We start from the raw sequence: 18,143 nt of genomic DNA, 5'->3' as shown, positions 1-18,143 counted from the left end.
GAGTTATTTCCATATATGGGATATGTTGTTAACTACAAGACTATGGATACAGAATACTGTGGATACTAGAACACTCTGGAAAACCCCACACTCAACTCATCTAGGATTACATCATTGGTAAATCACTAGTCAATCAGTAGCTACGTGCTGCAGAGCAACCTGCTCTCCAACACCCGTTTCTTCTAATTTTAATTCAGCTATTCAAGTTTTCAGGTATATTTTCATCGAACTATCCACTCTTACCTTTCATCTCAGAGCTGCTTTAAAATGAGGGCCAGGAATCTTGTATTTGTTTGACTCTGGAAGCCGCGTATAAACTCACTGTCTTAGTCAGTACCACATATACTCCAGCATAAAGTAATTCTCCATAAATATGATCTGTTATCGTGCTGCAGTATTTTACAAAGAGTCAGACATGGGATTGTACTTCAGTTTCATAACTGAGGTATTACTGGATGTTATGATATTGCAATAAGATATCTTATTTGCTATATCTAAACTGAAGACATGAGGTGCTCTAGACTGACTGCAATCCCAGCCAGACCCAGTACTGTAAATGCCTCCTGTGACCAAAACAGAAGCTCCCATTTCCACCGTTTTAAGGTGTCTGCCCTACCTTTTGGACTGAAGAAGTCTTCTTTATCCAGTGTTCCCCAATTAGAAAGACTCAAGGAACGACATCCACTGTTTCGCTTGGTATGGATGAACAACTCACTGTAAACAAACAGAAAGGAACTGTGCAGCTCAGGGCAGCAGGTGACGTTGCTAGAGAGGTTTTCCCTTCTGCCAAAGAAGGAATGCTGCAGTAGAGTGAGCTCTGTTTCTGCACAGTAGAACTGGTTAAATAGTTCAACTGATCTATTTCAGGCTTCAAGCTTTGTGCCGAGCACAGCTCTCTGTTCTGACACATCAACAAGATGAACAGAAATTCAAGCAGCAAACAAACTGTTTGGAAACCCACTGTTTGAGAAGCTCACTGATATTGAGTACAAACCGTTTTTTCAAGTCTGGACCTCGAGGGATAACTGACTACACAGTGAATCAGCTGAAAGGGACTTTGGTCACCTAGCCTGACTGTGTGTCAACGGTTTACAGGCGTTCGGCCCGGTTCCGTGACAAAGGGGACGGGGGATCCACGGGCCCATGCCCCGGGAAAAGGGAAAAGGGGAAAAGGATAAGGAGATGGCCCTGAGAGCAAAGAACAGCGGCAACAATCTGAGGAGAAACAAACTAATTTACTAAACAAGATATCGGAATGCAAAACAACACACTATAATACAATATAATTACAATTTAAGCTGATAAATCCAATACAGAGAGAGAGAATGTCCCAAAATCAAGGTAGGCCTTACTCTACTACCGACGATAGACGGCTGGAGAGCGAGGTGCTGCCAAGACGAGAGACGGGCGGAAAAAGGGACGAGGTCTCGTGATCTGCAAGTTTTTATACTGCGAGCTTTTATCTTTTCCCTCCGGCTGGAAATGGTAACAGAGGAGCAAAGTGCCGTGGGGACTTAGTAGTCCTTCTCTTCTGAGAACCAGGTATATCCACTACATGATGCTATGATGTGGAATACCAATAACCGAAAACACTGTGGAAGAGCCCTTCACAAGGGAAATGTAAGCTTTAAAAAGAAGAAGAAGAAGAAGAAAAAGGTAGAGCTTTTAAGGCTGGAGAGAAGGAGGAAAAACATGTGGGAGAATGGGATACTCATATCTGCATATGCTCATATCTGCATATGCTTTTGCATAATATTTTTGAGAAGAAAAATGGGAATTTTTGTATACCCTGTAAGGATATACAGCTGTAAGGATGGCACTGCAGGAAAATAAATGTATAGAAGAGAGCCTGGGAGTGTGTGAGACCTGGAGAAGCCGCTCTTGGATTGCCAGGCCCAGGAAACATGGCTCAAAGTGGCTAAAAGCTTGGAGGAGAAGGAAGATGAAAGCATTATAAAACCAGCTGTAGCTTGTTAGTAAGTGTCAAAGAGGAGATGTTTTACTCTGGGTCAGTGACAGGAATACTGTTTTTTTTGTTGTTTTTTTTTTTCCTATCAGAACATGCCTGTCCCTATCTGGTTACTTGTGTGACACACTAGGCAAAGTCTGTGTGTCATCACAACTCCCACATGGTGACAAGGAGTGCCAGGTGCTGAGTCAGAGGCTCCCACCCAATCTGCACCCTGGCTGTGCCCAGCTCTGAGGTGGGGAGGTAAGTCACTGGGAGTTCACAAACTCTTTGCCCTTGAGCATATTGTCACACAGAGTTCATTGCTGGCAGGGCATATCTGATCATCTCAGCAATTGGTGGAGAGGCAGCAGGAGCTGTTTTGCAAGAGAAGTAGCGGTTAAGGTTTACATGCAACACTTCTTCCCCTGCTGAAGCTGTGGTTTGCCTCCACAGAGGCAACTTTTCACTTACCGAAAATCACCTTGCAGCCAGGAAATAAGAAATAGTCACTCATACAGAACATTTACCTTGAAAACTTGTTGCTTAATGGAAGCTAGTTGCATGCCTTTAATCTTAGATGACATATTTTTACTTAAAATTCCATAAAAGATAAATATGAAACATGTAGGAGTTGTAGTAACTTCAGACACAGGGTTCTTATTCAGCAGCCACACTGGGAACCCACTAAGAAATATATTTAACTTTGACGTTATTTCTTATTTCCAGCTTATAAAGGAGCAACTACCAGGTCCTAAGAAAGTCTATTTTTTACTTTTCCAAAGAGATCAGTAAATGTGAAAAATGTAGATGCATTCTTCATGGTTTCAGAGGAACTGTGATCTTACCAGAACACCGACATTTTATGAAGGGCCGATCTATGAATGTTTATACGTACTTCCTATAGCATTGAAAATCTTGCATGATTTAGCTCCAAGATGTCTTACTGAACGCCTGGGCTGAACATTTCACAGAAAAAAAGTGCTACAGCTCAAGCCTGCCTTAAAGAGCATCTCCAGTGTGTGACAATTTATAGCTGTATAGTTTTGGGTACAAATGCTCTTTCTGAACTGCTCTTGTAAAAATGTTTACTACAATTTACTACAATTGCACGGTTTGACTGCAGACTTATCTGCCCACGTCCTGCATCATCTGTGATTCTCTTATTACTCTTCATGGCTCTTTGCGTACAATTTTATATGGCCCTTTAAAATTTTCTCATGATTCATCTGTGGCTATGGCATCTCTCCATAAAGACACCCGCGTTTCTCAACTTACTTATTTGTTGAGTGCTTTAGATCTAAACCATACCACACAGTTGTTTGCCTCAATCCTTACAAAATCTGTATTTCATGAATGCAATTATTTTTAGGAACATTCTCAAATTCAGAGTGGATGTGGTTATTGTGAAATAAAATAGTCAGAGAGTCGATCACCTAGGGTTAGACCAAAGTGTATTACTCCAGAAAGAGCCCAGGAAGCTGAAGGGTGCTATAGAGCCATCTTAAAAGTGGGAATGGTCATGTGTGTTTAAATATAATTCAAGAAAGCAACTGAAGGGATTTCAGCATCACACCTTCCTTAAAAACTGGGTTAGAAAGCAGCCAGAGGGAATATTTCTTATTAGATTCCTCTTTGTAGATCCTAAAAATCCAGGTCTAAGTCACATTTTTTGCCACCATCTACAGGTGTGTTATGCACTAGCAATTTATTTTTTCAAATACAGACAACCGAATTGAAGAATGTGAACTAACAGTAAAAGACTAAATCTGGGCTTGGGCTTCATAAGTCACTTCAGTCCAGAATGTCCTTAGTCTCTCTCATTTAAATCCTTTGTGCTCATCTGCAAAATAATGCTTCTTTTTTTCTCATGAACCTGTATCTGATGCTCATCTTTCCAAGAAATGGTATATTAGACTCCTCTAGAAAAATGGGCTGATAGAAAAGACAGAGCAATTACACCTTTATACTCCTCTCAGGATTTCTTTGTGTTTCTTTGATGTGTTTGAGGAGCACAGAAGAAAACTAGCAAGGCATAAAACAAAACTAATGAAGCAGGTGTATTGTCTCTCCTTTTGAGACAAATCGAGCTCCTTTTGCCTAGAGGCATGCTGAATCTCACACCAGAACTGTGATCTCTGTGCTGGGGTTCACAATGCCACATGGCAGGAGAATTTGTGCGCCACAGAGCTGTTTTCCGAGGTCCTGATTTGATGAGGAAGAGGAAATGCAGACAGCATGAGGGAGAAAATGGCAGTGGCAAGATGGGAGATTCCTTACCCATCTTCTGCAGGGATAACACAGATTTACTTCTTTTTTCTGTTCGAATGCCTGGAGAGGGACTGCAAACATCAATGAGTGAACTTTGGCAATGATCAGGGGACAATAAAATAGTAAACCTCGAACCTTAAAAGCATTAAGAAATGCAATAATTTCCATGTTATAAAGGAAGCGCATCTGTAACATTTCCCTTTCTCTTACAACTTCTGCTTTTGCCACACCATCTATTTACTTTCAGGGTGTAGGACGAGACTAGAAGGATCATTAAAATGTACAACACACAATGACACATTGAGAGTCTTAGGTTTGGTGATAACACCTGGTAGTGCTTCCCCAGCACTCTGGTTAATGTTTAGCTGCGGAAAACTGTTTAAATAACTGTAGAAGCCTTGGTCAAAATTTTTGCCTTTAGAAGCAGAGCACAGTGCATTTGATGTGGTCTGAGAGGTTTCCTGAAGAAACGGAAACAGCCTTTCTATCAAGGTCAAGCTGCTAGGAAAATTTCTTCTGCAGTTCTCATTTTTGCCTCAGCTTCTTGAAAATGGCGGGTGTAAGCAGATGCTTGAAGTACTCCATGTTCATCTTCAACTTCTTATTTTGGGTAAGTAGTGTTTAAATTGCTATTAGTGACGCATTAAATGTGCTCAACATTATCCGAAGTCCGTAGCTGAAAAAAATGTAAAGAAAATAGAGCATAAGTGGAACCAGAGCATGATTCTAAATCAGGGAGAGGAGGTGTTTAATTTTTGCCCTTCCTTTGTCTTTTTCTTACAAAAATGCCTTCCCTCTACATTGAAAAGTAGAACAGCAAGAGTTCTGTCTCCTTATCTCAAGGGATAGGTGCCCCTTATCTCAAGGGACATCACTAATTTGAGAGAGAAGATAACAGACTCTCCATTATCTTAACATACAGTGTTCTCTCATGTTTGTTTGCTTGCTTGTTTTCTTTGTCTGCTGATTGCATACAAACTACACAATCCTGAAAGCGTAGTTGCAACAGCAGATAGGAAAATGCACTTGTATTTTTAGCCTCCTAATTGATAAATGGTTTTCATATCCTTCTTTGTGGTTCTTTGCTTTATGCTTAGTGTCATAATTAGTTTCTGATGGTGGGCAATAAATGTCTGGGAAATGGTAGGGGCTGGCTGTATGGATGGAAGCCATACTGAAATGATTGGCTTCCTCTAGTGTACAAGGAAAGGGGGTTCCTCCCTGTGCCTGGCACAGGATGGCAGGTATCTTTCTGAGAGTAAATTAAATCATATTTGCCTATTTGCCACATCTCAGCCAATTTGCAAGAGTTTCTGGTCCTGGAAGTTCCGAGAAGTTTTGAGTAAAAGATTATTTCTGTCATGGTTCCACCTCACTGTTAGCTTTCCCACCAGTTTGTCAAGTTCACCTGAGGTTCACCAAAATCAGAAGTGAAACTATCAGCCATAGTATGGCTTCTTCCTTGAGGGACATTTCCTGAGTGAAAAGGTGATTAAAAAGAGGAAGACACGCTGGGAGAATTTTCTGTGCCTGTGGCAGCCTGGATGGGGCTGAGGAGGACACAAATGCAGCTATATTGACTTACTTTAAAGGAAGGGGTTAGCACTACCAAGATAGGGGAGGATAGGTGTGGTGCAAACAGGAATGTGGTTGGAGTACAGTGAACCGCAATTCTTTGAATTACACTCCTGTCTCTAATCCCTGGAAATGATTAAATTGCAGTGGTGAAGCACAGGGAACAGCAATTTCCACTGCTCTCACAGCTGCTTTCTGGTGCAGAAGGAAGTTGGGCAGGTTGAAAATTAAACTGATAGCAAGAAATGAAGGTGACTTTAGTTTTAACTAGATAACAGCAACGGTCACATGTTTATCTGGTGTCCTTTTGTTTCAAACCTTGTGTGATCTCTTTGGGAGTGTCCCCACCTTGGGAGCTCAGGAACAGGCTTTCTAGCCTTCCTGTGCCTTTTTTTTTGCAGCAGTTCTTACAACATACTCTGGAGCGTCAAAGCCCCGGAAAAGGCTACATCAGACCTGCAAAGTAGCTTTGGTCTTGCTCTCCTTGGCCCCACAGATTGTGCACCGTGTGCCCCTGTGAACAGGAGTTTTGCATTTTTCCCGTCTGGGGAAAGAAATCTGAGTGTGTGTTTCTGGAGATCTGTCCTTTGGAGTTGGGTACATATCTGGAGCTTTTAATAGTCATAGAATCATCAAATGAATTATAGAATGGCTTAGGTTGGACAGGACCTTAAAGACCATCGAGTTCCCACCCCTTGATACGGGCTGGTTGCCACCTGTCAGCTCAGGCTGCCCAGGGCCTCATCCATCTTGGCCAGGAACCTGGCATAGTCCTAACAGTTTGGTGCGTTAAACCTGACTATTAGGCCAGATTTCCTTTCTCTTTTCTTCAGCATTTGCAGGCTGTCCAGACTTACCTGCCACCCTCATTTGTAAAGCCTCTGCTATTCTACACTCTGCTACCGTGTACCAGTGTTGAATTTCCATTTTTGGCATCAAATATGCAAAATGAGATACCTAGTTTGAGGCAACCTGATTGGCTGATTGACAAATGAGCAATTTTTGATTACTTGAGATCTCACTTGCAGCCAAAGTGACCCTTTCTCCGTACCTTACATCAGGAAAGATACCAAATCTGTGGTAGCCTTCCAGTGCAGGGAAAATGAGAATCTTTTTACTCCATCAGAAAATAATGGATCACTAAAAATGAGAGCTTCTTTAGTTGAAATTTTATTTTAAGAAAAACCTAATAATTGGGAGGGAGTGTTGCAAAAAACATGAAGTGTTATATTTTGGCTCTTTGGGAAGAGAAGTATTTGATTTGAAATTTCAGTTTTATTCTTTATGTATTCTTGTACACTTTGTGTGTACAATGTTGAAAATATACAGAACATTAGAATTTTACTGAAATTTAACATTTTTATGAGTCTAAAGCAAGTATTTATTATAAACAAAAATATACATACCTTACTGGAAACTTTAATTTAAAAATTATACAATTTTTTTGAAAGGGGAAAATAAATTTTGGTAAGCTCCTGTACATTCAGCTTTATTTACTTCTACTGCTGTGCTGCTTTTTTTATGGGAGGTCCTATATAATGAATAAGACAATGGGACAAATTTTGTTTGGATTTGCAGCAATAGCTGCTTCAGTGGAAATTTTCACATTAGCAAGAACACGTTGTTTGATGCATGGCTACATGGTTCACATAATGCTGCTGAACAAGACCCAAATACAGAGTCATGTGATACCATCAGTTTCTAGTCAGATTTGGTGGGATTCAGATGATTTCAGTGGGGAATTCTAGTTAAATTTGATAACATGATATAGCTGTCATCGATTGTACAACTTTCCTTTTCATGTTTAAAACATACTTACTTATAGGAACTTAGAGCAGGAAAATGTGTGGTACTCATGTCTGAGGGCTGGCTGTGTTCCATATTAAATAATCTGCTAAAGTCGTTATGATCTTTGATGCTGAATATTATACGAAGTCTTTTTGAGGGAAAACATTTTCAAAGAAAAATTATATTAAACATATAAAAATAGCTTTTTTTAATTTTAAAAGGTTAGAAATAGTCCCACTTTTCATGGGAATCTTGTAACCACATTTCAGAGCCATTTCTCACTCAAGTATTAAATTCATACAGGTTCTGAATCTTGCTAGACTCTGATCCTCTGTAATTTATCTTTCCTACTAGTCCTCTCAGGTGGTACAATCTTCCTGTATGATTAGGTCTTTAATTACATGTCTCCCACTCTTGCTAATAAAGAGAAATTCTTTGTGAGAATTACCACAGACAGGTCAAGGAACAGAGTGGCTGGCACAAGGTAGAACAGTACCTCAAAGATCAACAATATTAGAGAACTGATGATTAAGGAATATGTCTGGATCTGGGATTCATCGGCTCTGACTTCGACATCTTAAAGCAATTCAGTCCGGGCTTTTATAGCCAGAGGAAAGAAATTGGTAGCACCAATGGGTGATTTAACTCATTCAAGGATATATGCCCATGACAAGTCAGAGGGTTTAGACTTAGATGTCTAACTTTCACAGGTACAAGACAGAGTAAGGTTATTTTCTATTAAAAAATGGAAATAACTACCACATTGTGCATTTTATGGGTGGAATATTCTAAGAGTTGAAGATGGCTGGATATTTTTGCAATATAGAAAGCGGGAAGACTGTTAGAACTGTTTCTGATAGTTTTACCATAGAGAATATATCTAAAGATATATGTCCTGAATAACTCAGCAATAGCAGTGGTACCAGCATTCCTTATCAAATCTCTTGTTTTCCTTATACAAGAAACAAAGTTCTTTGCAGTCATGTTATATACATACAACAGAAATTTATAGCCATCTCTCATCTGACAGAATTTCTATGTGTTTCCTAACCACATGTATAAATCATCAAGGAAATGATGGTTCCTCTGGGGTGGAAACATCAGGGATTCGGTGCATAACTGAAGGTTTAAATATCCTTATGAAGTTTCTTGGATATGAATCAGTATTCTAAACTCTAGCAATTCATGTTTCTTTCACCTTGTCGAAGAAGTGATTGCAGAATTTTGGCCAGCACCTGGTGCAATTTGGATGTTGAACTTTAATCTGAAACTCTTGATCATTCTAAATATTGTTTGTTTTCTCCCACAGGTGTGTGGTTGCATTATTTTGGGAGTCTCTATATGGATACGTGTTAGCAAAGATGCTCAAGAGGTAAACATATTAAATTATGCCTGACCTCTGTAAAACATGGAAGCTACTATATAGACTCTAATTTCCCAGCTGCATTTCCATAAATGTGTGGTGCTTTCATTGAGGTGATTTGTGATGGTAAAGATAATGCATTTTAAGAAAAAAAGATGATGTAGGTACTCAGAATGTGGTAACATTCTGGTACATCAGATGTGGCTGATGTAAGCACAGACATGTAGTGACAAGAAGGGTTTTCTAGTGCTGCTAATCTAAGTTCTTGCAGTTTCACACTGATTTCTGTTGGAAAATATAGGTCTCTTTTTCCTCAAATGACAAATAATGATGGTTTTGTTATTGATTTCAACATTAGAAAAAATAACAAGGAGTCATGAGCATCTTAGACTTTTGAGTGCCCTTCTCCATTAGAATTGTATAGACATATATTCCTAGGGTTACATTTGTATGTTTTTAGGGAATATTTTTACCTTTCTCGCTATCTTCAATAACCTAATAGTTATTTCCCCAATAAATGTGATTTTGAAAGGGAATGAGGATTTTTCTCTTTTGTTTTCAGTGGCTCCCTAAAAATATTTTAGTCTTTTCACTCATATTTATATAGAATTATTTCTAAATAACATAGGATTTAAATGTACTAATAGGTCTCCCAAGGGGGAGAAAAAAATCCCTGAGTCTCCCTCCTGGATTTTATCTCAGATATTAAATTACCTCAGATGTTATGACTTTCCTTTCCTGCAAAGCTACAGAAATACAGTCTTTAGGAGCCCTTCATCTTGCAGAAATGGACCAGAGGCTGCTCCAATCAGTGCAAAGGCTCCTCTTTAGTCTTGTAGGCCCTGCCAGCCTTTTGCCAAATATGCTCTCAGTGGCACTGGTATCTTAATTGCCAGCATGTTTTCTATCCCCTCTCTGTAATAGTGAAAAAAATGATCAGGTGTTACATAGAAGCATTTTTTTCCAGATATCAAGTTGAACCTTTAAGATACAATAAGCAGGTCACTCCTGTGCTGCTCTACCACAGCCCATCAATTATGAACAATAATTTTTTTTCAGTATATCTGGAAACAAAAGATGTTGGGGATAACGAGAGAGCTTTATATATTTCTTCCATTTGGCTGATGATGCTGTTGACCTTAGCCTGTCCAGTATGTCTCATGTCTGGCAGATGATGGATATAACAGGACTCAATTCACAATGACATTGTGATTTTAGGTAAATTAGGTAATTGTGGAAAGCTCAGCCACTCTCTGCTGCAGAATGACAAATTTCCCTCCCCAGTCCACATTTTACAGAGGCTAAAGTTTCCATGCTTACTAAATGGCCATCTCTAGTATGATGCCTCAGACAGTGCTGTGGAGCTTGGAAAACCGTAACAATATTATTTTTATTTTTGAAGAAATTTCCTATTCAGAAAAGCATTCTTTAGTGTGTCCTAGACAGTTTCCTGAAGTAACAATAGTTACTCTCCAAAAACTGTGAATTAAGACTAGGCACTAAAATTGAAAGTATTTTCTTACATTTTTGCCTCTATGCAGGCAAAGTTCCCATTCAAAACTAGTGTTATGTTTTGCTAGAGTAATAATTGAAGAGACCGTAAAGATTTGGCTGTAGATGAACAGAACTTTCTAGGAATAAATAACAGGAGGTACTGTCCAACTTGGAGGAGGGAAGAGCAAGACATTCTTAAAATTATACTTGTCTATATAACTTTGCAATTTCCATCAGAAGATGTATATGAAAACTTCCAGATATTTTTTCTAATCTTGGCACCAGCCACGCTGAAAAATATTCTTTGAACATTTCTTTCTGTTTTGGCCTTTGGACTTAGTCAGACCTATGGGAACTGAATACTTTGATATTTAATATTATGGAGGTATATAAATTGTTTAGTTGAATGTCTCAGACGTCAAAATACAGTTCTCATTTCTGAGGGTATTATTAGAGATGATGCCTATAAAAAAAAAAAAAGAAAAAGGAGGAAAAGAAAAAGGAAAAGGAAAATAAAGAAAAGGGAAAAGGAAAAGAAAGAAAAAGGAAAAGGAAAATAAAGAAAAGGGAAAAGGAAAAGAAAGAAANAAGGAAAATAAAGAAAAGGGAAAAGGAAAAGAAAGAAAAAGGAAAAGGAAAATAAAGAAAAGGGAAAAGGAAAAGAAAGAAAAAGGAAAAGGAAATGGAAAAAGAAAAGGAAAAGGAAAAAAAGAAAAAAGAAAAAGAAAGAGAAAAAAAGAGAATACTGCTTTGGAAAATATATCTAACTCTTTCCCTGGTATATCCAGCATTACTCTTAGAAATGTTCTCTCAGGAAAAGCCACAGAGTGTATTCCTTCTAATGACAAACAGAGATTTTGTTTCTTTAACTTTTGGCTATTGTAGGAGAGATTTCAAGATAATCAAGCTGTTGTTCTTGCAGAAAAAAGCAAAAATTCATCAACTGAAATCAAACTAAAAGATACTCTGAATATGAGATTTTTATTTACTCTGTGAAGTTGCACCACTTGTGCAGAGACAAAGATTGTGAAGAGTCAGGTTCCAGCAAGTTCTCCAACAGAAGGTTTAAGAAGTAACATTATGGATCTGTTTATTCAAAGAACAGAACTTCTCTGTGGTTGCACATCGATATATTTATCAGCTGTTAAGTAATTGTCTTGTTCTGAGTGATACAGATATTTTTAGGAGGAATTTCATGCTAATGAAAGATTTTTTTCCCTCTCTTTTCAGGCTTTGAACATAAATGACAGCACTATGTTTGCAGGGGTTGACGTGCTGATAGCTGTGGGCTCCATCATTATGATCCTGGGATTTCTGGGGTGCTGTGGTGCCATAAAGGAAAGCCGGTGCATGCTGCTCTTGGTAGGAAAGGAAAACATTTAGTTATCTTAAACTGACCACAGGTATATTTGATAAATAAGGTCACTGGTAGTACCAAATGAGGATGGGGCCATTTTTATTTAATCAACCTCTAACCCTGTGCTTGAGCCCTTTCTGAATTCAAGTGCAGAAGAAATTGTGGGTATTCTCATGAAATAGAAGACAGGGTCCAGAAAGGCCTGATCATGTTGCTAGTTTTTTCCCCATACAAATGAAGTTCCCTCCACCAGTCACCCCCTGATATCTATCACCTTTCTTCTCGGTTACTCTGCCATTACTCCTCCCAGAATGTTTTCCTTGTCCTCCTACCCAACATCTCCCAGCTGCACAGTGCCCATCATGCCACCGCTCCACAGTGTGCCTTGTTTTGATGACCAGCTGATGGTGAGGAACACACTTTGTCTCAAGAATCTCCTTTTCTCATATCCAAAGAGGGAAAGCTAGAGCTGACTGGAACTTCCATTCATTCTATCTAAATGCTTGTTGAGTCACATGAAAGATTAATTTTCACCTAAAATAAATGAGAGCAACTCAGTCAAAAGCATTATAGTCTTCTTTCCCTTTTGTTTTCTTCCTAGTTTTTTATTGGACTGCTGCTGATCCTGATCCTTCAGGTCACGGGGGGTATTTTAGGAGCAGTGTACAAACCTCAGGTACAGTATTATTCTGCATTTTCATTGAAGTTTTCCCAAAGTTTTGTTTCTCCATAGAAAACTAATAAGTTATTTGGACTTGCAGCTTGAGGCGGGCCTTAACCTGACACTTACGGAGGTTGTTCAATTACTGAAAGGTAATACAGAAAATGCAAAACAAGTTCAAGAGTCATGGCAGAAGTTTCAGCTACAGGTAAGTAACATATAATAAAAAGTGGGGGTTGTTGCTATCTGTTCTGTCTCTAAGTTTCATCTTATGGCTATCTGCCATAAATTTGAATTTCATTCCCTGGGGATGGGAAAGGTTCTGACTTAAACAAAAATTAAAACACTGCACAAATGGTTTCTTCTCTCTTGATATGACATGGGCTTTCCATGATGTTTTTGGGCAAAAGTGTTTATAAGAGGGTTGGAGCAAGGACACACAGCATGAAGGCAGATCTACTGATGTGGATTTTAAAAGCCTATTTCTGTATTATTCACAGAGGAAGACATTCTCAGTGACTCTAATTGGGATTTTCTGAAAGTCCGGAGGAAATAAATTGGTAGCTAAATATCTGTAAGTCTTAAACCTCATAAGTTCATATCAGAGATTATAAACCCATCAGTGTGCTTGCAGAAATTACAGATTTCTTACATGAATCAACACAGCCAAAACAAAACATCCCCTTATTCAGTGACGTGACTGTAAGAGGTTATCAGTTCCTTCTTCGAGGTCATGTGCTCATTACACTGGTGGTAATACTGCAGAACTCACAGGGTGTACAGAGCATGCCTATTGGATTTGGAAGCCCCATAATCGATAATGAACCTTTAAAACTCTACATATCTTTGTATTTGCTCTTTGTGGTTTTTTTTTTGTTTTTTTTTTTTTGCATATTTTGTCATTCTAGCAGACTGAGTGTGGGTTACTAGAGAAATTTTGTGCATATGTTAGTGAAAGTATACTTTAAAGAGTTGTAATTCTCTGTGGAGTGGGATAGATCAAATTCATAGATTCAAATAGCAATTAGGTTCCAAGAAATCAGATTTGCATCTTGGTCATGAATCTACCAATATAAGACTGTTGTTTGATGCTAATATTGTCATTCTTCCACAGTTTTGATTATGACAGTGAAAGTTATTCATTTGATAAAGTACAGATTCTGTTCTAGCCATGGTTACCTACAAGGTACAATTTGAATCATCTGTTTGAAGCAAGGTGCTGCTGTAATGGTAGCTTGGAGTGCTGGTTTTATTCTCATATTCCAGACTGTCTCTGGACTCACTCAGAGCTTCAACCAGATTAATTTATTTAAGAAGTATCTAAAGAGTTAAAGATTTCTGTTCACACTGGGAAAAAATATATAACAACACTTGTTTCTTATTGGAAGTAGTGCAGAAGTTTTCCAGACTCCAAAGATCATTTTCACTTCAAGAAAATGGCATTTGCTTTAGTTTGGACTGGTGATGGACAGTTCTAATATCTGAAATGTCCCAGCAGCATTTTGTGACCCCCAGAAAGTCTTTCTTTCCTGCTCAAGTTACCATGTTTCTGTTTCCTTTCAGTAGAATATGGAAGATGAAGTTACTTACTACCTACAAAAATTAGCCGCCTATTTTACAGGGCCTTTAATGATGATATTTCTAAGCAAATGGTGATAACATTTTAGTAAACTCTGCTCATCACCACCATCACTTCCTCTCCTAGTCTGAAGCCAACCCTCCACAGGTCCTCCCTGAGATGTTATCTCAGAGCTGGATGGCTCCTGCTCCGGGGGAGGGTTTTGTTCTCCTCTAGGGGAAGGCCATCACTGCACCTGGGGCACACATGAAGCCTGTCTCATCACTGTGGTGCTGAAAGGCTTGCTTTCCCTTTACAGTTGTCCCCAAGAGATGAGACAGACAGATAAGCTTACTAGTGAGAAGGCTTCTCTTTCTCTTTTGTTATAGATTTCCCTTTCGAAGGGAAGCTGTTCCTTCAGTGTATCCCAGCTAAGAACTATCCAACACTCTTTAGGCAAGAAAATCGGGCAAGGCAAACTTCAACAGTGCACTCTCTTTGAACTGTGGAAGTTTTGTTTTGCCTTGTTTTCCCTGTGTGTATATATATATTCTGACTTCTCCCACCCGCATGATGCCAGAAGGTGGACACTTTGTACCACCTTGGTGCTGGACATAGAATCATAGAATGGCCTGGGTTTAAAAGGACCTCAAAGATCATCGTGTTTCAGCCCCCCTGCTGAGTGCAGAGTTGCCAACCACTAGACCAGGCTGCCCAGAGCCACATCCAGCCTGGCCTTGAATGCCTCCAGGGATGGGGCATCCACAACCTCCTTGGGCAACCTGTTCTAGCACATCACCACCCTCTGAGTGAATAACTTCCTCCTAATATCTAACCTAAACATCCTCTGTCTTAGTTTAAAATCATTCCCCATTGCCGTGTCTCATCAACTCATGTAAACAGTTGTTCCCTCTCCTGTTTATACGCTCCCTTCAAGTACTGAAAGGCCATAATAAGGTCTCCCCTGAGTCTTCTCTTCTCCAAGCTAAACAAGCCCAGTTCCTTCAACCTGTCTTCATAGGATAGGTGCTCCAGCCCTCTGATCTTCTTACTGGCCCTCCTCTGAACTCGTTCCAAGAGCTCTGCGTCTTTCTTGTGTTGGGGCCCCAGGCCTGGACACAGTACTCCAGATGGGGCCTCGCAAGAGCTGAGTAGAGGGGGACAATCTCACCTCCCTCTCTCTGCTGGCCACTCCTCTTTCAGTGCAGCCCAGAACATAGTTGGCCTTCCAGGCTGCAAGCACGCACTACTGGCTCATGTCCAGCTTCTCATCTACCAGGACCCCCAAGTCCTTCTCCGCAGGGCTACTCTCAAGGAGATCTTCCCCCAGTCTTTATAAATACCTGGGATGTCTCTGGCCCAAGTGCAACGCCTTGCACTGGGCCTTGCTGAACCTCATTAGGTTCACATGGGCCCACTTCTCCAGCCTGTCCAGATCCCTCTGGATGGCTTCCCTTCCTTCCGTGTATTGACTGCACTGCTCAGCTTGGTGTCATCTGCAAACTTGCTGAGGGTACACTCGATTCCATCGTCTATGTCATTGATAAAGACACTGAAGAGCACCGGTCCAAAGACCGACCCTTGGGGGACACCACTTGTGACTGGTCTCCACCCTGATATAGAACCACTGATCACAACCCTTTGGCTGCGACCAGCCAGCCAGTTCTTAATCCACTGAACAGTCCATCTTTCAAATCCATACCTCTCCAATTTAGAGAGGAGGATGTGATGAGGGACCATGTCAAAGGCTTTGCAGAAGTCCAGGTAGATGACATCTGTTGCCCTTCCCCTGCCCACTGATGCCGTCGCTCCATCATAGAAGGCCACTAGGTTGTTCAGGCAAGATCTGCCTTTGGTGAAGCCACACTGGCTGTCTCAGATCACTTCTTCATCTTGTATATGCTTTAACATTGTAGCCAAGAGGATCTGCTCCATGATCTTCCCAGGCACAGAAGGGAGGCTCACTGGCCTGTAGTTCCCTGGGTCTTCCTTTCTACCTGTCAATGGTTTACAGGCAGGTTCAGCCACTACCTTTCTTAAAAACTGGGAGTAATGTTTCCCTTTTTCCAGTCACTAGGGAATCCACCAGACAGCCATGATTTTTCAAATATGATGGAGAGCAGCTCGGCAACCATATCAGTGATCTCTCTCAGAACCCTGGGATGCATATTATCCGGCCCCACGGACCTATATAAATTCAATTGCATGAGGAGTTCTTGGACTTGTTCCACTGTTATGGTGGGATGGAATCTGCTCCTCTCAACCACACCTAGAGGTTCAGGGTCCTGGCCGACAGGGGGTCCTGACCACCAGTGAAGAGCAAAGCAAAGCACTTATTGAGCACCTCAGCTTTTTACAGGTCTGAGGAAGCCACTTTTCCATCCTCTTTTATCAGAGGGGGAACACTCTCCTAGGTCTGTCTCCTCCTGCCTATGTACCCGTAGAATCCCTTCTTGTTATTTTCATATCCCTTGCTAAGTTCAGCTCCATCTGTGCCTTGTCTTTCCTGATCTTATTTCCACACATGCAGGCAACGTCCCCATATTCTTCCAATGCTATTCAACCCTGCTTCCACTTCCTGTACATTTCAATCTTTTCCCTCAGTTTAAGCTGCAGGTCCTTGCTCAGCCATGCTGGTCACCCACCTCCTCTGCTCGATTTCTTCTGCTGGGGGATAGAGAGATCCTGTGCTTGCAGAAGGGTGTCCTTAAAGAGCTGCCAGCTCTGTTCTGTTCCTATGCCCTTAAGGATAGATTCTCAGGGGATCCCACCCAGCAGTTCCTTGAGCAGCTGAAACATCACACAGAGAATACTCCTGAATTTCACAATTATCATTAATGGTGTGTGCGCCCACCATGCTCTTACTGTCACCTGTTTCTATACACTGAAAAATGTCTGTTGCTTTTTTCTTACCCCCGTAATGGGAGATTATTTCAATGTGTAGGCTTAAAGGACTCCTATATTTTTAAAGGCTTTTGGTGTGAAAGGAAAGGAACTGAGAAGCAATATTTAGGTAGCTTATATTACGTTCACTTCTCCATTCCATCTCCAGCTCTTGTCTCTGCTTCTGAGCCAATTTATTTCTCCTGATATAATAAGCACTTTCCTAAAGGAATGGTTGAAAGGTTAGCAAAATGAAAAATCTCATAATTACTGTATTAATGTTTAAATAGACTACATTTCCTTTATTATGCCCAACAGCCTTTGTTTTAATGCAAAATAACATGAGCATTTTTAGCTGGTTTTTAAAAGAGGGAGGACGCAAATGCAAGTCTGCACCCCTGAGCTTCAGTAGCTTGAATAAAGTGGAACATGAAGTAAAACTGCACCTGGTTTAAGTTTCACAACCCCCACATGGAGCCCTGGCCTCTTCAGTCCATTTCTTACTTAAAGGGCTAATCATCATTAAAGGTGGTTGTTTTTCTAGATATCACAGTTTTTTTTGTGCCTGAATTTTACTTTTTTTCAGCCTAGCTTTTCAAGGTGTGTTTTACTGTGTATGTTACTTACCACATGCTGAGATAAGGCTTGATTCCAAAAACATAAAATACCCAGCATTGATCCATGCTGTATTCTGGCATTGACAGTTACTGGCTTTACAGTATCTTAATGTTTTTTGATCACTGTATATTACACATAGAATCACAGAATCACAGAACTGTGGGGGTTGGAAGGGACCTCAAGAGATCATCGAGTCCAGTCCCCCTCCTAAAGCAGGTACCCTACAATAGGTCACACAGGTAGGCATCCAGCCAGGTCTTGAATATCTCCATAGAAAGAGACTCCACAACGTCTCTGGGCAACCTGTTCCAGTTCTCCTCCACCCTTACTGTAAAGAATTTCTTCCACATGTTTGTATTGAACGTCCTGTGTTCAAGTAGTAAGCCATTACTCCTTGTCCTGTCATTACACACCGCTGAGAAGAGCCTGGCCTCATCCACTTGCCTCCCACCTCCATTTAGATATTTATAAACATTTATCAGACCCCTCCTCAGTCTTCTTTTCCTCATGCTGAACAGACCCAGGTTACTCAGCCTTTTTTCATGAGGGTGATGCTCTAGGCCAATATTGACAATTGGATGTTTTCACTCTCTTCTTTCTTTTCTTTTCTTTTCTTTTCTTTTCTTT

General features: G+C 40.3%; 1 protein-coding gene across 1 annotated transcript in view; it reads left to right on the top strand.

Annotated features, from left to right (window-relative positions):
- The window catches only part of TSPAN8 (tetraspanin 8), a 19,105-nt gene continuing 5,431 nt past the window's right edge, over positions 4,470-18,143 (top strand). Inside the window, exons 1-5 of the mRNA XM_021385176.1 lie at positions 4,470-4,829; positions 8,892-8,954; positions 11,670-11,801; positions 12,398-12,472; positions 12,558-12,665. Coding sequence (XP_021240851.1) covers positions 4,770-4,829; positions 8,892-8,954; positions 11,670-11,801; positions 12,398-12,472; positions 12,558-12,665 — 438 coding nt within the window. The 5' untranslated portion in view covers positions 4,470-4,769. The remainder of the gene's footprint in view (positions 4,830-8,891; positions 8,955-11,669; positions 11,802-12,397; positions 12,473-12,557; positions 12,666-18,143) is intronic.

The sequence above is a fragment of the Numida meleagris genome, chromosome 1, assembly GCF_002078875.1.
Source record: "Numida meleagris isolate 19003 breed g44 Domestic line chromosome 1, NumMel1.0, whole genome shotgun sequence".
NCBI lineage: Eukaryota > Metazoa > Chordata > Aves > Galliformes > Numididae > Numida > Numida meleagris.
This window is presented reverse-complemented; position numbering and strand designations above follow the sequence as displayed.